This window comes from Melozone crissalis, unplaced genomic scaffold (assembly GCF_028551555.1).
Source record: "Melozone crissalis strain CALT ecotype California unplaced genomic scaffold, PUWL_Pcris_2 ptg000027l_1, whole genome shotgun sequence".
In the NCBI taxonomy this organism is placed as follows: Eukaryota; Metazoa; Chordata; class Aves; order Passeriformes; family Passerellidae; genus Melozone; species Melozone crissalis.
This window is the reverse complement of record NW_026535805.1, coordinates 38,116,585-38,139,467: the sequence shown is the minus strand read 5'-3', so window position 1 is coordinate 38,139,467 and position 22,883 is coordinate 38,116,585. Positions and strand designations below refer to the sequence as shown.

At 37.7% G+C, this 22,883-nt stretch overlaps 1 protein-coding gene across 17 annotated transcripts in view; it reads right to left on the bottom strand.

Moving 5' to 3' along the window:
• SYNE1 (spectrin repeat containing nuclear envelope protein 1) overlaps positions 1-22,883 on the bottom strand; it is a 290,057-nt gene that overhangs the window by 125,959 nt on the left and 141,215 nt on the right. For all 17 annotated transcript variants that reach the window (XM_054279435.1, XM_054279434.1, XM_054279440.1 and 14 more), the window contains 16 exons: positions 22,061-22,417; positions 18,656-18,792; positions 17,527-17,704; positions 14,976-15,158; positions 13,331-13,474; positions 12,845-13,000; positions 11,016-11,180; positions 9,764-9,936; positions 8,786-8,939; positions 8,504-8,647; positions 6,242-6,406; positions 4,608-4,925; positions 3,715-3,870; positions 2,877-3,047; positions 1,815-2,141; positions 544-696 (listed from right to left, as the gene is read on the bottom strand). In XM_054279435.1, the coding sequence (XP_054135410.1) occupies positions 544-696; positions 1,815-2,141; positions 2,877-3,047; positions 3,715-3,870; positions 4,608-4,925; positions 6,242-6,406; positions 8,504-8,647; positions 8,786-8,939; positions 9,764-9,936; positions 11,016-11,180; positions 12,845-13,000; positions 13,331-13,474; positions 14,976-15,158; positions 17,527-17,704; positions 18,656-18,792; positions 22,061-22,417 (3,081 nt within the window). The remainder of the gene's footprint in view (positions 1-543; positions 697-1,814; positions 2,142-2,876; positions 3,048-3,714; positions 3,871-4,607; positions 4,926-6,241; positions 6,407-8,503; positions 8,648-8,785; positions 8,940-9,763; positions 9,937-11,015; positions 11,181-12,844; positions 13,001-13,330; positions 13,475-14,975; positions 15,159-17,526; positions 17,705-18,655; positions 18,793-22,060; positions 22,418-22,883) is intronic.

Here is a 22,883-nt window from a genome sequence, read left to right as displayed (position 1 = left end):
AGTACTACATACATATGGACTAATGAATCAGTGTTAATTAATAATGTCCTTGCTGAATTAAATTATGTCCATCTTGCAGTTTGTTTTCTCCACTGCCTTTTATTCAACAACTAAACTAAACATTGTTTGTGGAGATCAAGCAGAAACAAGAGAGACTATAATCTAAAGGGATCAATCCCTTTAAGAAATAATGTACTTAGAATTCTAATAAATGCTTTTAAAAGTAGTAACAATAACACAGACTAGTCACTGATACATACCTCCTTAGTGGTACAAAACACAAAGACTACACATGCCACACTCAATTCATTTCAGCTACCCTGGTTAGATTTATTTATGTAGTTTTTTCCATATTCAAAATTTGCCTGTCACTTCTGTCCCTCCTCCAAAAGAAAACAAAAAAAAAACCAACAAAGCACCAAGAATAATTAAGGGTAGCTGGTTCTTTGTACAGACATGACAACATGAAATAAATAACTAATTTCTTAAAGAGGGGTAAAAATACAGCAAATTGGAAGAATCCCGAGGTTTCTTCCTTTTTACCTTAGTTTTGCTGCAGAGTTCCTGGTAACTGCTCTGAAGGTCTTGAATGTTGTTCTTTAGAGCCACATCATTCACCAGATCACAAAGTGCCTCTCCCTTTTCAATCACTGACTTTATTGAGGGTTCATGAGACAGAACAGTCTGTTGTATGGACTACAATGCAAGCAAGAATTAAAACATACCTACTGATCACTGGAGATGTATTTCACTAACTTCCCTTTGATCTGATGCACAGCCTTCTACTATGGTTTATACCATCCTTTCCAGACAGGTAGAACTTTGTTTAACAATGCAGGATTCTGTTTCTCAGCCCTGCCCTGGGACAACAACTGTGCACACATGTAAAAACAACTGAGTGGCTAGTAGCATGGCTGACAGTCTGGAGCTGGTGAAGCAAAGGAGTCCATCTGCATGAAGTGGTTAGTTCTAGGGATAAAATTCGTTCAGAGGAAGAAACTATGAAAATAGGTGGGAAAGTATCACCAAAGCCATCCCCCTAATGAGATGGTAAGGGGAACTGGGCAGCTTTAGCAAGAAAGCCTTGAAGCAATGTAGGTACTGCTCAGCAATTACCAAAACATTGGTTTGTTGGCAACATCTTTTCAGCCACAAATGTAAAGCACAGCATTACATGGGCTGCTGTGATTAGAGTTAACTCCACCTCAGCTGGGAGCAGTACCATTTAATGAAACATCTGTAATCCTAGAGTATTTTACGAAAACATCATTAGAAGAAGAAATGGGGTTTGTAAACACATCTTCTACTCATTTTTGTGATTGGAGAATAACCAGTCATAACATAACACTTCATTAAAATCCTGATAAAAACTTGGGAGGTTATAGCAACTGTCCGGGATATCAGTTGAGCTGGGACATCCAGCTTTAACCAGAAAGCTGATTAAGTCAATGTAAACAGTGACAATGTCTGAAGTTAAGAAAGACCAACTGATTTCTATATTCACTTCAACTGCAATCACCTCTGTTGACATCAATGCAATTACTCATATGTGTACTCATAAAAGAATTTTGCTCCATTACAGGAAACTTCCTGCTATGGAAGACTTTTTAGGATGTTCACATTTCAAATCAAGGGGCTCAGTCCAGTTTGTAGAAGCAGGTATCATGCATGTTTTCATTGATGCTGATTGGGACATTCAGAGCAGAAACACCTCATGTACCTATTGAAGAAACTTGGATACCTGATCAGAGGATATACTGAGAATCACTAGATTAAAATAAACTCAGTAATATTATGAGGCAATCCCTTTTTACCTTGTATTTGGATAATTGTGCCTTCTTCTCATAGAGTTCACTCTTTGGCTCCACAGGAGCATGTAAGATGGCTTGGTACTCCATGACCCACTGAGTTTGGGCCTTATACTTGTCTGAGAACTCCTTTACCAGCTGAAGACACTTCTCTGAAGTCATGTGCTCTTTTCTGATGGAGCCAGCCAGCTCTTCAAGCTGTTCCACGTGATCTCCCATTTCTTTTCTGAACTGGTCAACTTCGTTCTCTTCCATGAATTTTATAGCTCGCTCCCCCTTCTCACGGGCTGATTTCAGTAAACTGTGGCCTATGTCCATATCACTCAATAGCACCTGTGAAGGAAACCTTGTTTAACAGAAAATGTATGAAAACTTGCTTTTTTTAAACTTTGCTACAGACACAGAAAGAATTGCTAGGGAAAATTAGTGGACTTTTCAGTACAAAATTGCGTGGAGTTAAGATGCATCAAGCTAGAAGGAAGCAGATAAAGCAAATACCTCTGCCCTGCACTGGGCTTGTGAACTTAAACAGAGCTGAGGGCTACCAGGAGAGGATTTCTGCTCCAAATTCTGGAACAGATGAAAGCTTTCCCTTAGCATATTACATTTAAGCTGCTTAAGCTGCAGGACATATGAAAAGCTCATCTACAACTTTTGAGATGAAATATGAGTGCTTCAATGAAGAGAAAGAGGAAGCACTTCTTGCCACAGGACATAGAAAATACACAGTGCACAAAGAAAGCATACTTGCAGGGAACTGGGGATATAGGAATTTATTTTAAGTTTTAACCTAACATAAAATAGATACAAGCATGCCTTATGGAAGGATAGGACTAGTATTTAGGTCCATATTATTTAGGATTATTTGCTATATTATTTAGGACTACTTGTAACTTCAATAGCCAAACTACGATCTAATGAGATGTGATAACAGAAAGTTTTGTACTGTGTAGTCTTATCTCCTCTGGGAAGGTAAAGCCAGAATTTTGACCAGCTGTTAAGATGTATGTTAAAATACAGTCTCCTGCTTGCGAAAAGAAACAAAAATTGCATTTAAGAAAGCTGTACCTCTAGTTTCTGCACTTTTTTCTCCATTACTGTTTTATCAACCATGTCAAATTTGGTGATCACATTTTTGAAGTTCTTGTTAGTAGCTCCATACCAATTTGTGTAAGCACTAAAAGACAATTCTGACTCCTCCATACAGCGTATTTCTTCTTCCAGAAACTTTACTTGTTCCTTCAAACAAATACAGAGGGTAAGGGGTAGAAACAAGGATCACTCAGATGTTTACCATTGGTATTGCTTTAAGATCACAATAAATTGCTATTTATTAATAAAATCTATTATACAAAGATAAAACATATAGGCTTTGAGTTATTTCATAAATAGTGAATTTAAATAATTCTTACAGGGCTCTTGTCAGGGTGCACAGATGTCAATCACCAATGTTAAAACTGAACTAATACTAAATACTGAAAATGTACTCACATTTTGAACTTTGAATTGTGACTTTTCATTACAGTACTATGAGGCAATTACTACTTAAACTAACCTGAAGACTTCACCTTACCAAATCAAAATTCCACATACTAATGTGTATCAGTGGCAGTCTGAAAACATTTCTCTGCAGCTCAATCAGCATTCAAGCATACTTTATTCTGAATTTCTCCTCTGAAACTATCAAAAAAGATAGTAACAGGGCATTCTGCTCCATTATCCTGATTATGTTTCTGTAATACATTTAATCCAATGAAAACTATGTGTATATGTATCTGAATATATATGTGAATGTTGTGCTAATGAGTCTACAGTAATGAACAGACTCTGATAAAGTTTAATTACAAAAGCTTGTGTTTGCTTCTTAACTGGAACTTATGGTGTTACAACTTATGATGTTACTTACCAAGACATGAAGAAGAAGAGTTTGGTAGCGAGACGTAAGCTGTGTAGCCTGACTTCCCATTCTACTTGCAGTGAGATTTTCCTCTAGTATTTGCTGAGCCAATACTCCAACCTCCTCTACATCATCTTTGTAGATTGTAATGTCTTCATGCCACTTCTATGAGAAAGAAATTATCAAACTTGTATGATTGATTCAAACATCTCAAACGATCAGGAATTTAATTGTAACTAAGTCAGGAAATCATTGAAAAGAAAAGCATATCCATGGCTGTAAACATTCATTTACAACTGGAAAGCAAACCAGAATCTGATGAAAGTTATTGTAACAAATATGCTGGAAAGATTTTCATCCCATATGGACTGTATTTCATTACTACTGATACAATACTTGCAATTTTTTCTCCCTTGAAAAATAATAGTAGAAATACAATCTGGACTTTCTATGGATTTCACGTGAAGTTTTGAAGATGGCTGTAAAGTGTAACCTGGCTTCCTGTGTTTATTCAGAACCATGTCTTCTCAACTCAAGGAGAATTATTACATCAACACAGTGGGGACTTCATAACACAGCTGGTCACATTTTACTCTTGTTACCATATTCATTCTTTTCCATTCCACTGCCTATCTTTGTACTCAGTTACATTGTCATACACTACACAGAATTTGAATTACAGATGTCCCTGCAAAATTTCAACATTGTTATAGCCATACCTCCAGCAGTAAAATGGGAAGAACCTGGATCTAGAAGGCAGAAAGCTCTCTTGGAAACATAATTTTATTTAACAACTCAGAATAAATTGAAAAGCTTTCTCTCATTTTCACAGTGCCATCAAGAATTGACATGGAAACACACATATTATTTTGTTTAAGGAATGCCTTAACTATATTCTTTACCTTCATTTGTTGAAGCTGCATTTCTTTTGTTGCTCTACCAGACCTCCTCCCCGTCCTGATGGCAACTTTCTCCTCCAGGTTTGTTAACCAGTCATTAACCTTCTGAAATTTTTTCTCCATTAACCTCAGTTTGCTCACAGTGGCGTTTAATTGGCTTCTTGCTTCAGAAAGCCTGTGCTGATAAACTTGCCAGTCCTGCCGTAAGGATTCCAGGGCTCTGTCTTCTACCTGGGGAATTCCCCAGGGAATCACCTCCTCTCTGGCATGGACAGCAGCATTCAATAATGCTTGTCCCTCTGCACAGTGGACCTGCAGCTCCTGTAAAGGTAGAGTTAGTTACATACCCTACATTGACAGCTTTCATTCACGCATGGCAAAAACCCCCTTGGCTCCTCTGAAGACAGCTGGGCATTCTCTTTAGTTATCTATGGTTAAACATATATTAGAGAGTCTTTCCTCTAATAACACAGCATGCTCACTTACAAAGCACACCAAGTATCATTATTACTGACAACTGAACTGCAGAAAATTATTGACAAATCATGCACTAAATTCTTTCCTCTCCTGCCAAGTTCATCAGTTCTGAAACACTGGCTGCATGAGACAGCATGGGATGGATGGAATCCATTCACCACAGCATAAATTCAAAACTTTCCAGATGTGTAAAGCAGACTGTAAGACTGGTTCTAAAGTTGAATCTCTTTAAACACCGAGGCCTCAATCTTCCAAAATAAACCAACAATTTATTGTTACATATGTTTGAGACAACACTCCAGACTAATTTTTGATACCCTGTCCTAGATATATATATGGCATTTTTCATGCTTATTAACAATTAATCAGAAAGTACAAAGTGATTAAATCTGATTAGAAAACATAACAAGGAAATTACCTTTACAAAACACAGCTGTGTTTCATCTCAGATTTCACTTGAGATACATATCCATATTTTCAAAATTGGGTTTTGTAGATTAACTATAATGAGCAGAAGTATATGCAGAGTCCCTAATCATACAAAGACCCTCTCAGTATCCCAAATAAGGTAATAAACATTTCATATCTCAAGTACAGACTTTGCGCTCCTTCAACAACGGGTATTAAAGCATTTTAAGTCAGCTTAAGATAATAACTGGGGAATTACTGAAGCACTGTGTGTTCACTGCTCACTTTCACTGAAGTGAGTCAGTGGAAGTCTTCCCACCTCACTATGGGAGCCAGCCTGAGTGAGTGGAACTGCCTGAAAGCAGGTGCACCTGCACTGCAAGCAATAGAAGATGGAACACCAATGAAAACACTCTTCATATTTTACGAAACACATAGGGAAAAGAAGAGATAGACCAACAACTAACAAAAATTCAATACTTTCAAGAAAAGATTAGTATGCCTGGAGATTTCATTCAAGACCTGACACTTTTTTCCAGAAATGAGCAACAGTATTTCCACTACCTTTATTGGCACTACTTTGGAGCAACAAAAGTTTCATATATATTGCAATTTCAAGTTGGTCTCAAGACAATTTTTGTCTGGCAATAAATATTAGTCTGTTACTATACCATCACAGGATTGATTTTGTTTTAAATTTAATTTTATTTTTAAAAATTTTTATTTTCCTGTGGGTGTCACACATCACATACCTGTAAATCTCGTAGCGTTGCCTCCTGTTCCTGGGCATCACCATCAAGATGTGATAAACAGTCAAGTTTTTCCTGCTCCTTCTCCAGCCATACTTCAAAGGCCTTCAGATTTCTTTGGTACTCTTGGTGTAAAGTAAGCAGTCCTTCAGCTTTTGTTACAGCCTCCTGTATGTGAAAATATTTACAAATTTGTACATATATCTTAGTGTATTGTCAAACCAAGTAAACATAATCCCCAGCCATACACCAAGGGAAAAGGTTTGAATCTGATGTTGAACTTTTAAAGAATTCAAGAGTACTTGAATTCTGAAGATGACTAAATTGATTATAGGGAAAGAGGGAGACACATAGGGGTAAAAATACTTATTCCAGAAGTTTGTAACTTCAGAGATTTAGAGTTTTGATCTGGGATTGCTTTTAAATAACACCTTAGTGGTTAATAACAAAAAACGTCCTTGATTTTTACTGCAATTTAAATTAACTTTGCTGAAGTGATTAATAAGCATATGACCTTAGAAATTGCATTCTTTTCTCTAGCATGACATTTTTTTTTTTGCAAATGGAACTGGAATCTTCTGTTAGGAATATCCACTATCTTAGGTTTGAAGATATCAGCAGTCCCTACACACAGTAAGAAACAGACTACAACTCTTCTGTGTATGTGGGTGAGCAAGTTACAAAAATTTCAGCACTAAAATATTACCGTATCTGGAGTACAGAGGGAAAGGTGTCATATATTGGTACAAGATTATCCTTACTAAGTGCAAGAAAACTATACTACATGTAATTCCCATCCTCTAAGAAATTATGGGAATGAGGAACCAAGTTCTGATGAATTTACTGTCTGCTTTACCTCTTATTTCTAACAGGTCTGTCTAGTGGGAGAAAGGAGGAGAACAGGAGTCTTATCACATCTTTTAAAAGGCTTGTCCATGCTCAGAAGTGGGAATGGGAGAAGACAGACCAGTTTTCTTGCCTCTCAACAAGGGCTTAGGAAATTACAACTCTTGGTCTGCTCGGACATGGGCCATAAATCCTTGGGGAATCTTATCATGTTTCCAGCCTGGCCAGAGGATCAGTAAAATATTTGAACATTCTTAACTTTCCAGCTATTTGCTTTGAATTTTTAATTTCTTTCTCAGGGCAGATTGCACTATTAATACTTAACACTATCACCACAGCTGGGAACAGAGAAGTCCAGTCATTTGGAGAAAGAAGCAATGCTTCTTGCTACGTGAGGTAATATGTACAGAACTCTTGCCTCTGTGAGCCACCATCTATTTCTTCTCATTCCCATGCTGTTACTCTAACTGAGCAAATACAAGTAGCTTGCATAGCTTTGTGTAGGAGAAAAAGGTAATGACTAGGGCACCTCCATGGAATAGTATATTTCCTAGCACTTATCTATCTCTCTGGCAAATCTGAGCAATTTTATTCACTCAAGCTCAAAAGAATAATGTCGAGCATTGCATTTTTTGCAGCTGTGGAAGAGAGGTCCACAAAACACTGAATCACTTATGTGTTTGAAAAACTGAATTTTGAATTTTGTCATTCTTCATGACAAAGGCATCACTGAGACAACAAAATTCAATTTTGCTACATTGTTATCCTGAAGCAAAGTCAGCTGTCTGAGCATGTGTTAGTCAGTATTTAATTATCACAGAAGAACTTGGGTTAACTGGAGGTAATTGCCTAGATTTATCTCTATCACCAGGTCCTTTATTATTTCTTTTTTACCTTATATCTTACCCTAAACCCCATCCTGATCTTAATCTATGTCCTAATTTTTTCCAGATATACAAAATCAGTATTTATCAGGAAATGTAGTACCTATTACACTTGTGTCAGTTTACTTGCTAATAAGGTTCATGCTCATTCATAAAATCTCTGTAGCTGCCAAACATTTGTAAATCACACAACTGACTGATAAAATTTATTGCAACCATACACTTATGCAAATCACAGGTCTGAAGATTTTTTCAACATTTCAATCACACTGGGTAAAGTTATATCTGTGCTGAAGTCAACGAACCCTTTGACATGGAGTTCCTCAGACTATTCTGATTTTTAAAACCCTTCTGAAAGATCTGAAGCTCAGTACTGGAAGACAGACTTATTAATCACCCTAGTAGGTTTCTGTTACAGTAAGTTACAACTGTCCCCAAACTCTTAATCCTCATTTAACTGTAAAATAAATGATCAATGAAAATATCTTTTCCTTGTTGCCAGCTAAACAAGTAATGTTATGAAGAAAAACTGTACCTTTGTTCTTTCTTTGAGGAACTTATACCTCTCCTGAAGGTCTTGCAGCTCAAGCTGAGCAATGTAGTGCTCAGCCATGCCCTTTCCTTTCACTTCAATAGTCTCCAACAGGCTGTTATGACTCAACACCTCTTCATTGAGTAGCTGCAAAACAGAAAGAGAAGAACACATAAAGGGCACCATTAAAACAAGACCACAGATTAATCTTGCAGTTAGACAGTTTGGTTTATTGCCTCTAAGGGGTTATGCACTTGTTGATGGTTTGTTGTAAATCAAACACACCTTTGCTTTGCTGAGGGCAGCCGTTTTTTCCCTCAGTTCAGCATATTGCCTTTCAGATGCATTCATACTTGTTTCTACTTTGTCCATCCATCTGGAAAACTGATTAACATCTTCCTGGTAACTCGTCCATTTGGAGAGAGCTCCTTCAAGTTGACTGTAATTTAAAAATACATATTTTTTGTGACAGTGAAAGTTCTGTGCTATTTGAGCAGTGAGATATAGTCATATACAGATATTCTAGGATATTTTTATGAGAGAGATAAGCAATCTGTTAAAATCCTACAGGTTTTAACTAGCAGTACTGTTCGACTAACAAAGAGAAATTAAGTTTTCCAAACATGAAATATTAAGTAGATCTGTAATTTATGTAGTTGACACATTCTAGGTTTAGTAAATGAATTGCAACTGAGAGCATAAGACCCAGAATCAGAAATTTCCTGCCCCTTTACCTACATTCAAAAGTTACTGCATTCTAATGTTTAATTAACCTTGTTTCTTTAACTTGAAACATTTGCAACTATTGATGCTCCACCAGAGAAATCTCCATTTTTTCCTTTATATTTCTTTATTCTATCACTAGGAGCAGCACTGTTGGACACTGTAATTTACAGTATGTTCTTTGGAATGGTAGCAAGTGGAAAAGCAAGTAGGATCTTGACATAGCAACCATTAATGCCCATGAAAAAAATTTCATTTCTGAGAAGGTTTCAAAGCATCAAGTGCAATACAAAGTAAAATATTCAAGATGATGAACATGGAATCCAATTTTAGGAGTACATTGATAATAAGTGTTAATAAAGCTTAGATCTCTCAGTTTCCTCCCCTTCTTCTACTTCAAATGAATCTATCACAACTTCTAAGATTGTTTGGCATGTGCAATCATTTTACATTAGACTCCTGAAGTAATAGAATTACTTTTCAAAAGCTTTGACACTGCTTTGTTACTAAGCATCATTCTTGACCTCACTCCCTTTTTACCTCTTACACTGGATACAAGCAGACAGAAGAGAAGCCCAGCTGTCTTTCAGATTTTGCAATTGGCCTTCAATCACTGGTACTCCCTCCAGAGAAGTATTTTGCAGAACAGATTCTCCTCTTGTCAGAACAATTTTCATTTGGACTTCTTTTTCTTGTTTCACTGCTAGCAGGCCCTAAGAAGTGAGTGGATATACTTTATTTTTATCATTACCTGGACATGAATATTCTAACTAGCTTCAATGGAACATAACCTGATCATATTTAGCAGCTTGCAGTGAATCGGAAGATGGACAGTGGGGTTCACAGCTGAGCGTCACAAAAGGAAGTGACTTTCAATGGGTAGGTTCAGGCTATTAAAAAACCCTTAGTTAACAGGAAAATTTTCGTGGAATCTGTGCAGGTACTTAGAGTATATCAGAAAAGGTACTGTTCAGTGAAAAGGCTGACATTCCAAAGAAAACATCACTTAGAAGGAAAACAGGAGGATTCATTCATACAGACAACAAGATGTAATGACAAAGCTCTTCTACTACCACTCCAGGAAATATTTGCAACATGACAGTATCAACAAATAAAATCAATCATCAATGTCAGCCTGGGGACTTCAGCTCCTGGAGTTGTGCAGTTGCAAACTCACAGTTTTTAACACTATGTAGTCATGAAAAGCCTGAAAGCATGAACCCAAAAGATTCAATAAACAAAAGCCAAAACGTAATTTTAGTATTATGCTACAGTCTTTTGCTTTTTGACCTAGCCTTATAATTTTGAAGATCTTTGGCTCAGAATCCAAGACATCAATAAAATGAAAATATTGTCTTCTAAATAATGCCCTAAATAGCATCTGTTGTCAGCAGATGCTATTTTCTTAACTGTCATCACCATTTTAAAAGCAAATAATTATAGGAAAAGATTTGCTGAATCAACTGTATCACCTGTAAGATCTAAGTATATTGAAATATACTAAACTAACAGAAGTGACTACCCTACTTCTTCCATTTAAACTTCATCAGCCACTCAACATCTTTTGAGTACTTCAAGAATTTTCATATATGCAGTTGGCCATGTCATTAAGGTCCTTATCTACTTCTTAGAGAAGAGCTCTTTCTGTTACAAAAGGAGTTACTTTTGAATAAACTGAAAATCAGCATCTGAACAACAGTTATTAGACTAATATGCAACAACTAACTATCCTATATTTGTATTCTTCATATAGATCTAAAAGAGAGCAGGTTTTGAACTCCTGTTTCCATACCTCTAATTTTAGCATCCGGCTATCCAGAACACTCTTGTCTGCCGTAGGATGGGAGTAGGAATCCAGCATGTGAACTGCATCAGCAACCCAGTCCTGGAGGTCCTTGACACTCTGTGAGAACTGCTGGTGCTCTGCCACAATCCTGTCCATTCTGGAAACTTTCTCCTGCAATTCATACAGCAATTAGCACCAACAGCTATTTAAAGGATTCCCTATTCTCCATACCAACTCATGGACTTTAGAATGAGTCTCATCAATCACACAGAGAAGTTTGCTTCATACACTGATAATTACAAGTACACTTAAGCATGGAATGGATTCTGCATTCACACACAAATTAATTGTCCAAACATAAAATAAAAATTAAAATCTCAGAAATGTACTTTTTTATTTTCTAAATCTAAAGCTGCAGTTTTCTGGTTTCACTTTTTCTTAAACATATGGTAAATCACATCTAAGCTCCATGTCAGTGTTGCAATGGAAGCTAATTTGTGCAATTGGCCAGTGTAAAAACAGATTTATGCCTGAGAAGCTACACTACTGCAGCAAAATTGCTTTGTTGATATTTGGTAAAGACCTGTTTCCTCAATGACTCTCGCTGGTAAAACAATTCTTCTGAAAAACCACTGACACTCATACAAATCAAAAACAAATGCTGTAGTTACATTGCTAAAAGGCTTGAGGTGAACAAGAATACAAGGCAGAGGGTGTTTTTTCCACTGAGACAGAGAACAAATATCAAGTCAATATAACAGGCTTTGGAAATTACTGAGAGCGACCTTCCTCAAGATCCATGGCTATCCAAAAGGGTTCAGGGTTTCTCCAACATGCAGGACCATATGTATCCAGCACCTTAGATGACACCTGCTCATCCTGACCTCTCCTACAAGTTGTGCTTGCATAAGCCTGTGTTGGCAACTCATTCGTTTTTCACTTTCTCATTTTGTAGACATGAAAATTTATTATGGCTGTGCATACAATAATTTTCAGTAAATCAAATATATGCCTTATAATTTTTTCTTCTACAGAAAAAGTAGGAATTGCCAAAGTAGCAATCCCTTAAACATATATACTTTCTGAATTGAATTGTTATTCCAAAACATATTTCCTATATCCTTAATCATTCTAGTTACTGTAGCAACTGTAAGCCTATATCAATCATTCTTCATGACATGAACTTTGAGAAAAATAAGAGTCTTAATATGGAGGTTTTCTTATCTGTCTCCACTAGAGAGATGGTAGAACTATTAAGAGGTGAAGTGTGGGAAGCTCAAAAAAAGAGAGTGATGTTAAACTCTCGGTTCTTGGTCTGATGGTTTAAAATTTGGCCTATGCCTCCCCTTGAACATTTAAAAGCAGCTTAAGAGGTAAATTTTTTCTAGAAGACCCATTACTTTTAGGTGAAAATAGTTACAATGTCAATAATCATCATTAAAGGATAAGATAAAATAACAACTTGTCTGCATCTTGTATTTTCTAGAAAAAACTCCATCTCTGCTGATTTTTGAAAAATGCCTCTTTCAGATGCAACTTATTACAAAATTGTCTTCATGCTTGAAAGAATCAAAATAAAGTCTGATTATTGTATAATCAGATGGGATTTACTTCTTATTCAGTACACTTTTAAAAATTAATAACAAAAAATCACAGTTACATTTTCTTGACAGTCCTTACTCTCCACTCTTATAAGTCAATGTGAAAGACAGAATAGCTAAGACATATCACAGAGCAGGCAAGCAAGACAACTGCAGTGTTTCACATTTCAGTCTTTATTTTTCCCCACATACATCACAGGAGTTGCTTAGGAGCACATACATTGGATGCATTACCTTAGTCAGATTGCTTAGAGTAAGATACTGAGAAGACAACTGAGACACTCTGCGCATAAAGCTTTTGCTGACAGCTTGTTCTTCCCACAGCTGCTGAGCTTTCTCTTTTAGCCTGTTGAGCTGATGCTCGTGGCAGCTTATTTCCTCAAGGACAGACTGTAAAGCACAAGCACAGTAATAATAAGAGTGGGTGCAAGAAAGCAGGAGATGGAGAAGCATGAAGGTGCCATGAAAAATAGAAGTGACATATGGCAAGCTTGCTGAGACAGGCACACCATACGGTTACAGCAATGCAGCAGCATGTCATAAGAAATGTGGAGATGCAAAACTTGATGGAAACAGGATCATCAACAGTAAACCTCAAAAAAAGCTCCCATCTTATTTAGAGGTCAGGATGATAGAATGATTAAGCTTTTGTAAGTAACCAATGAGGCCAGGAGAATGGAACAGGAAGGTCTGGCTGCATTAAGAGCCCTTATAAGTCACCTGCAGCTTTTGCTGTTCTCTCCTCTTGGAAGGAAGATCATGGAGCCGACTGCTACTTCCTTGTACTATCTTCTCAGTTGTGGTCAGCCACTCCTGCAGAGGCTCAGCAGTTGCTTCAAAGTCCTTCATTTGGATCTTTAAGCTCTAGGAAGGCATGCAAATTTCTATGAATAGTCCCAGTGCACTAGACATAACTAATTCATAACACACAGATCAAGAACACAAAAAAGATATATAACTGCAGGCAAATTATACAAAACTCTTCAAATAAATTACATGAGCTCTGCCTGTTCTTATCCCACAGACACTGAAATAAAAGTTTGACAGGGCACACTTTTAAAAAGCAAAATAGAAGCAACAATGTACTACACAGCTGAGGGAAGGCTGAAACAAATTTCTTTTGATTGTAAAGCTTTACAGATTTTATGAGACTTGACTTAATCTAATTCCAGTTCGCATAACTAAGGTAGTGTGAATAAAGGCTAATTTGGGATGTGAGTTATCTAATATGTGACTTCAGTCATTAACATTAAGCCCTCCTTAAGTGGGCTGCTAATGTTTCCAGGTAATGTCTAAATTCAACCCAGTCCTGGGGAATGTTTCTGGTTGTATTCTTTTTATAGACTAAAATTTTGATCATAAAAAGTGCATTAAATGCATACAACAGCATTCCTTCAGGCCTGCATACTTTTCTTGCAGGCTTATTCTGCATTATTTAATAAAAGAGCACCTAAAATAATTCATGTGGAATAAAAACCTGAACAGCACAGCTCCTATGCCTTATTTATTTTAATGTATTTTTCCCCCAGACATATTTAATTTTCTTTTCAGCTACACCCGTACCACTTAAACATCTGAATAAAAAACTAAGCCTGTGAGACTGAAAAATGCTTGACTCAAAAAGACTGAGAACATCCTCTTTCCATAACAACCTTAAGATGAAGAAAAGTAAGTCCTTGTTATCTGAGAATTTCCTTTGAAATGCTTTCCTACATAATGCATTAAGTGTATTTAAACTTTTTATCACCTGTCTAGGCAGCATTGGTTTGAAACAAGAATGCTGAGGAACTTTAATTATCCTATTCTATGCAGGGAATTTCAGATGAGACATTTTGACCTTAAAACCTATGACCTTAAAAAGTTTATAATTTTAAGATATTCACCACCTACTGGTTGAACTGTGAGTTCTGAACGGAGAAAGGCACTTGCAGTTATCTAAAAAGTTGCTCAATTAAATAAGTACATTTCACGTATTTGCAGTAAGAGAAACAAAATTTGCATACTCTACTGGGACTATTCAATAAGCAGCTGTTTCAGAAACCCGCACTAAAACCATTTTTCAGAAGGAAAATATGTTTTAGAAACCCAGCACATTTGATGAGACTACTGAATTTCAGGAACTGCTGGTTTTGATTCTGAACAACACCCTTCTGCATGAAACACCACATTAAAGTGAATTAGGTCATAAAGATAGCAGAAGTAAACAAAAGGAAAATGCAAGCAGAAGAGTAAGACTTCTTGAAAGCATCTATTTCTTAATTCTGTCACATAGTAAATACTCACAGATATACACATCTAAACTGTGCTGTTTCAAATAGAAGCAAAGAGGAAATTTAGATCCAGTCTTTTCTCACTGGTTCCATACCTCCAATGCAGATTTCTTCTGGTGGAGTGTGGTGATGAAATTTTTCCAATCTTCTTTAGCAGCAGCAGATTTGTCCTGGATAACTTTAGCCTTTTCCTTTGGTAAAACAGAGCACAGTAGTTCTCCTTTGGATGTCAGCAGGTTTAGCTTTTGTTGCCCGTTCTCACTTTCTGATAAGAATTCCTAAAAATAGTAACAAAAAAAGTTAACTGGTGAACTTTGAGTCCCAATAAAGTCAAGCTGCTAGAAAACTGATCAGTGATGAGAGTTTACTGCTTGCTAATGTGCTATGTATTTTCAGTAAATGAATTTTCAGTAAATTCATTTCAATATTGTTTGTATTGATGGGAGGTAGAGAGAACAGCTACTTGATCCAAAAATCAAAGTGTCTGAATAATACACACATTAAGACTCCAGGATTACCTGTATTTTCCGTACTTCATGAGACAATTACTACTGATTTAGTTGGGTAATATATTCCCTCAAATACCACTAGTACAGAAAGTGATAAAAGTTTCTTTTCAGGGAACTGTTATCTGTTGCTGTCGAGGCGGTCATGACACAAAGCAGAGACTATAAGAAGTCTCAGTTGGCAACTCTTTATTATTGAACATGGCTGATTTTTATACACTTTCTAATTGTTTGTGCTTCTTCTACCTTAACTGTTGGCTACAATAAGTTAACATAATACTATTGGTGAAAAGTTATAGCGACTTCAACTAACTTTCAAAAAATACTTCATCTAGCTGCCAAGTTCTCTTATCTTTCTTCTCTCTATCTCCTTAGTTACAGCTTTAGAGAGAGCTCCTTATTAGCTGCTTCTTACTTCTCAGCTTCTTCTCACTCCTTTAGCTAACAAGTTTGCTGCTAGCCCCTTCCACAGTTATCCTAACAGAGATAACACAGGGATACCCTCAGAGGCACACACTGGACCAAACACCTGCCCATGGGCAAGCTCCAGCTGTGCTGGACTTGCCATGAGCATGTGGTGGTGTGGGCTGATGCTCAGAACCTGACCAATGTCCAATCTGTGTGATTTATGCCTCTGTATCCATAATTTACCTTCCTTGTTTAGAAATATTAGTCTTCACAAAAATCTTGCACAGTGCTAGTGTGCAATAAGTGTGTGGAAAAATGCAGGTACAAGAATTATACAGAAATTTAAGGAAACAGATTGTAAAATTCCAATTTATTGGAAAAATCTCTTTGTAACTTATTAAAAAACTTTGTCAGCATTTAGACTCAAAGAAATTTAGTAGTCTTATATAGAAATATTTTAAACTGTTATTATCGTGATTATGTGCATTACATTATCGTGATTATGTAATACACATAATCATTAGGTTACACCCATGCTCAGGAGTAACAGGCTTGATACCAAAATTATTAGGTCAGGTTCTGATTCTGTGTTATATGAGAGGTCTTAGTGGAGAATGCAAAGGGTCTGTTAACTTTGAGATACTTGGACTATAAATTCTGGCTATATTAAAATGAAACATATTGGTGACTTAATGATGCAAAACGTGCTAACAGACAGAACATTAACTTTCAAGAAAAACAAAATATCAGGTTTATACAGGTAAGCAAGACATCTTTAGAAGTCCTAAAGCAGTCCAAAAAAAGTTTATTTCACCTAAGGCAGCTTTCAGAGAGAAGGAGAACAAGGTATGATCCTATATTATGAGGGGGCTGTAGTGATTTAAAAAAAAGAAACCCACTGTTGAAAAAAAAAACCCAGCCTTGCTAAAACATTTATATTTAATGTAAAAAATTACCAGGACTTTTCGTCCTTCTGAAGATATTCTCAACATGATGCAGTCAAATATTTGATATATCAAGACAGGGACTCCTTAAGCAAAGGAAAGTGAATATAGCAAAATGAGGAAGAGGTGATTTGGCTTTTGGTGTTTTCTGAGAAACAGTTACAAATTTCTTCTGTTATACTATCTAACTAAAGGTATAACAGCCTCATTAAATAATTCTCATTTTGTTAGTTTCAGTTAAAATGATAGCTATGTTCTATTAATAAAATAACTTTCATTCATTTTATTTATTAAAATATACTTTCAACTCTCATTCCTTTCCATAGAACTATCTGGGCTTATTTTACGTTTATGTAGAAAATATTCTTTTTAAATGCCTGCTCCCACTGCTTATAATTTAACTCTGCTCTTGTACCATAAGGGCTCCACTTTCATACATGATGAAAAGTATTCACTTAATTGTGAAATAACTCCAAGTACTAAGACTCCATTCTGGTATCATTCTGATTTACAGTACTCTCCCACCTAAAACATATTTTTCTCACATTATAAAAAAGAAACAAGGAAAGGAAAACTATTTACGAGACATAACTACTTACAAACTGTAGCCCATAATTAAACTAAACAAAATAGAAAAAAAAAGTGTTTATTTCTCTGCAATGAGTCACCTTTAGTGTTAACAATAGCAACATTAGCAAAAGCAGTAATTAATCAAAGAAATAAATCTGAGCTGTACATGAAATTGATTTGGTCTCCCTTAGACTAGTATTTTACTGCTATAAAGTTACCTGTATTTTCTGCAGACTTGCTGAAGTTTCACTGATGTTTTGAGGCACGTCAAAGCATTTGGCAGTGGTGACTCTTGCATTGACCAGCCACTGCTGAAAGTCCCTGAAAGCCGTCCGAAATCGCTGCTGCAAGATCTGCTCTTTGCTCTGACATCCTTTTGAGGCTTGCAGGCAGAGGCTGGGTTTATCACATCAGGGAAGAAGAAAAAAGCAAGGGAGGAAGGGAGGAAGGGCAGGACTCTGTTAGGTGATAATGCTATTATTTTGTTCTCTGAAACACAATGGTAGGGGTAGGTTAACCTGGATTCCTCCTACCAAATTTATGCACTTAACCAAGGCACCAGGAAATCCATTAGAAGCTTTCAGTTCTCAAAAGTGAAGCATGTAAATTGGGACATAGCTGTCACAGATGTGACAGGTACAAGTGTTTCCACAGAGTGACTCAGTGCACCTAAGCATCAGTGTATTCTGCAAGCCTCTTTCTCTCACTAGGGAGAGGCTGCAGGACTACAGTGAATAAAATTCTAACTTCTGTGGCTTTGTTAAGTCCACAAGGTTATAAAAGATCAATCTGAGTAATCACATCCTCCTGCAGCTACAGAAGCCAGAAGCTGAAATCTGCAAGAAACAACAGACTCTTCTGTCTGAAATGCAGGTGTCATACTCCAAAGTAAATCAGAGTGACTTGAGAGAAAGCAAGAGAGCAATTGCTACCTTCCCTAGCTAGTTCCTGCTTCAAGAAACCAACTAAACAAAGAAGAACAGTATGAAGGACAAAATCAAGAAAAATATCTGAATTAGCTGGTATAGTTCATTTTCCTTCAGGCAAATAAGACATATTACTGCCTCACTTTTTTACAAGGACTCCTGTAATACATCAGGTGTAGATGTACATTTAGTTTCAGCTGAATTCAGTGGCATAGCCTGGCTCCAAGAAAAAAAAATTAAAAAAAAAATCAAATTACATCTTTGCGTAACTTTTGTTGACATCAAAATCAAAATAATGATTCTAACTATTGCACGTGTCTGTCCCTAATTCTAAAATTCTAATTAATGGTTCCCTTAAAGACAGCTCATCATCCCCCCACACACACACACGAGATAAATTCTAAACAAGATGAATGCCTACCTGTTATACTCCTTAATCAACCCTGAAACTTTTGAAGAATGAGTACTTAAATCCCTGGAAAATCTACAAAGATCATTCAACTGAGTTTTGATCTCATCTGTCATTTGTTCAGACTTTACCAGAGCATCCAATGTTTCCTGTTAAAATAAATGAAAAATATTGGTGAGCAAACATAAAATGCCACATTTTTTAAACAAAGTTTATCAGAATTAAAATTAATTAATGTAAGATCTATATGTTTAATCTCAAGAATATTTTAGCTATCAAGTCTACAGTACCTTGTTTGAAATTATGAGCTTCTAGAGACCAAACTTCTGGATGCCCCAACTTCCTTAGCTCAAAATATTCTTGAAGCCCATTTTAAGATATAAATTTCATTCTAATAAAGCAACAGTATTGTCAATTAGCTGTACACACATAAAAGTACATACATTTGGAGAGCAGCAAATTATATGTGTTCATATAAACACAATTATCCTGTTGACTTGAGTTTAACAGGTTCAATTAAATTTTTTTTGAACTGTATCCAGAAAGTTAATTTATGCACAAAGCTTTTTAACAGATTTGATTCAACTCTTTTCACACATGACTTCATATTTTAAAAGTACAGCTGCTCACAATCATGTCAGAGTAACTGGGTTACTGCCTGTCATTGATGCACTGGAACGGTTTGTGCCTTGGAGACAGTTAAGCCAACAAAACAAAAAAAGAGATTTTGTTGGCTTGGCTTGCGTCACAAGGAGAGGTGTGATAAGTAATCCAACAAAAACAGTGCTTGATGATGTCCACAGCATCTCCACTGCAGAATCCTGCCAGCTACTCCAGCATAATGAGCAGTGCAGGCTTGGCTCCTCGCCTCACTAGGAACTAAATTCTTCAGACATTCCTCTCAGGCTAACAGCAGAGGTTCTGCAGTGCAGGCAGACCAGAGCATTTGGCACATATAGAATAGTTTGGCTAAAATGCCAGTCTGGAAGAAACTTACAATATAAACTTGAGAAACAGATCATATGAAGGTGAAGATAGATTTGAACAGGGACCTGGAAGTGGGAGATAAAGATGCCCCCAAAACACATTTCTAAAAATGCACACACACACACACACACACATATATATCTATGTATGTGTGTGTGTGAAAATATATATATATGTATGTATATATATGTATATAAACATACATATTTAGAAGAAAAAAAAAAAAGAGGATGATTAAAAATATACATTGTAATGAGTTCAGTCCAGGAAAACTACAAATTATATTTTGCTGCAGCAGATTTTCAGGAGTCCCCTGATTTACATTATTCATTATGGACTATCTTCTTAGAGCTACTCATACACGATAAATCTCTTCAATTATGATGAAGAGATACTTGAAATAGTCACTTGTTTCAGTGCCATATAAAGTAGCATTTGAACTAAGTAATTATGTAAGAACAATAATGCTTAGAAAAAAACACTAAATGCTTTTTGCTTACTTTACTTACAGTTAAGCTACTGAAACCATTCTTTTGGAAAGCATTAAAAATCACACCACAATGGGCATTACCTAAACACAGGATGTCACAAAGTGCCAAGGGCAGGAATCATCATAATGAACTGCTAACCACCCCTTTTTTATGAAAAGAAAGCATCTCTTAAGACTAACACAAGGTTAGAACCGCCTGTTTTCAGCACAATTGTTCAGTTTCAAATAACCTACCTCAAAAACTACTAAGAGGTTAGTCTGACTACATACAGCCTTAGGTACAGCCTACTAACAAACAGGAGCAATAATTTGAAGAATAGGGTAAATTTAACTATGGCATTTTTCCATACAGTGATATCACTGTTGCAGCCAGTTGGATTTAATATTGAATCTGACAAATACAAAAATAATTTGCTGAATTTCAAGCACAAAATCTGTTGCTCTAATGCTGCACATACCTAAGGGAACAGACCTTCAGTATAACAGAATAGCAGAATGATCTTGCTAATTCTACGAATTAGGAAATGCATTTTTAATTTGTGGCCTTGGCTAACATGGCAACAGAATCACTGTGAGACAACAGAAATGGAAACTGCAGTGCTATTTTATATTCACAATAGGGCCTTTCCCTGGGGTCCAACAATGAGAAGATTACTGTCACATTTCTCCTAACTATAAATAAAATTGCATAGTGGGGCTATGCATAGTTACCTCATGAAATGCTTCTGCATCTTCCTCCTTAGCCAAACTTTATAACTGTCTAATCTGAGTGCTCTTATACAGAGCTACAGTACATACATATTATATATACTACTAATAAAAGCAATAGCCTTTCAATTTAATACTTCTCCATTTATGAAATAAAAAAATGCCTGGTGTCTTACAATCCCATGGCTTTGTTTCCTTTTTAAAAACACATATATACGGAACATTTTGCATATTTGTACAATTATTTGCTTCATCTTAATGCCCTCTTTGTTACTCCTACAGACACACATAATGGCACTCAAGCAAGCAGGTTTCATAAATCCATGCAAGGAATTCTGTGAAAGAAGAAGACACAGAAATAACTTGGCACAGACCCTGCAGCAGGAGATCAATAATCTCAGTTCAAAGAAAAGGGCTGTGTTCTGGGGTTTTTTTGAACATGACTTCAGTCAAGGGGTCAGAAAGTAGGCAATACACCCCTCTCCCCCTCTACTGAAACTGCTTTACTATGACAGAGAAATACTCTGTATCATTCATCAACATCTGTGATTCATTGTGGTTGAGATACAAACATGTATCTTGATTGTGGCAAGTATGTTTATATATTTACATGGAGGAGCTGTGATATATAAATGGGAATCTTTTGCTAGGAGACAACCAGGAACAGAAACAACCTCTATTTCTCTCAATTCTACTGCATTCCAAAGCAAAGCAATTAGGAATTAGAGCCATTTCCTTATTAACTTCTTTAAATATTGGGCAAGATCTCAACGTGCATAACGTAGAGGATATTTGAAGAAAAGGAAAGTATAAGCCAAATACATTCCTGACAAATTTTAATGGCACCAGGTTCTTACTTGGCTTTTAGGAAAAGCTTCACATTTACTCCATCAAATGCTACTCTGGCCGAACCAGTGAGCAACTTGGAAGCGCAGCCCAGAGCCGGTGTGCCAGCTCCTTGGCTTCCCCCCAGGGGCGAGCCCTGGGTTTAACACCGAAAATCCAGGCAGCTTTCGCTAAGCCCGGTACAGCAGGGGCCAAGGGGAGGGACGTGTTCTGCCAACACCGCTCGCTGCGATCACGGTAAGTAACACAAAGAGTTTGGAAAGTCGGGCTTTCACAGAAATGCCTTCCGCAAGTTCTGATTTACGATGCGCTGGATAGTCCCGCTTGGCGGAAGTTTCCTGCCCGCGGTGACCACACATGTACATGGAAAAGAGACATGTCCTTACTTTCTCCTTGCGCCAGCTCTCCACCACCTCGGCGTCCGTGCTGCGGCTGTCGGCGGGGGCCAGCCCCTGCGCCCAGGCGGCCAGCTGCCCTGCGAGCCGCCGCACAGCCTCCTCCAGCCGCCCGGCCTGCGCCGCAAACTCCCGCTCCGACAGGGCCATCTGGCTGAGCACGTCCCGCAGGCCGGCCTGGCTGCGCCGGGCGCTCTCCTCCCACTGCCGCCAGTCCGCCTGCAGCGCCTGCATCTCGGCCGCCAGCAGCTGGCACCCGCCCGCCGTCGTGCCGCGCCGGGCCGCCGGAGCCAGCGCCTCCACACGGCTCAGCCGGCCCGCGCCGCTCTGCCGGGACTCCACCAGCTCCTGCGGGGCGACATTGCCATGGTAACCCGCGGCCCGCCACACCGCCACCGCCGCGGGGCCTGCCCGGGGGCGCCGCCCGGCCCGACCCGGCCCCAGCGCCCCGCACCGCCCCGAGCCGCGGCCCCCTGACGGCAGCGGTCTGGGAACCGGGGGAGTAAAACCCAGTCAACAGCGGCCCTTGCGGGGATTCAACAGCAGCTCTCAAACTGTCTTCAGCTTTGGAGAGGAAGACAGGAAGACAGATACGAAAAATACTATTAGGTGTATTTTTAGATACAAAAAATACTATTTAGGTTGAGATGTGGAACATGAAGGCTTTGTTGTGATCTCTTGCGTAAGAAATGCTGGTGTGTAGCTGCATGCAGCAATCTCAGAAACAGAACTGCAGTTTTCAGCCTGCTTGTGACCTGTGATGTGCCAGAATTGGTTGAACATGTTTTTGGGGTTTTTTTTCTGAGTGTACGGT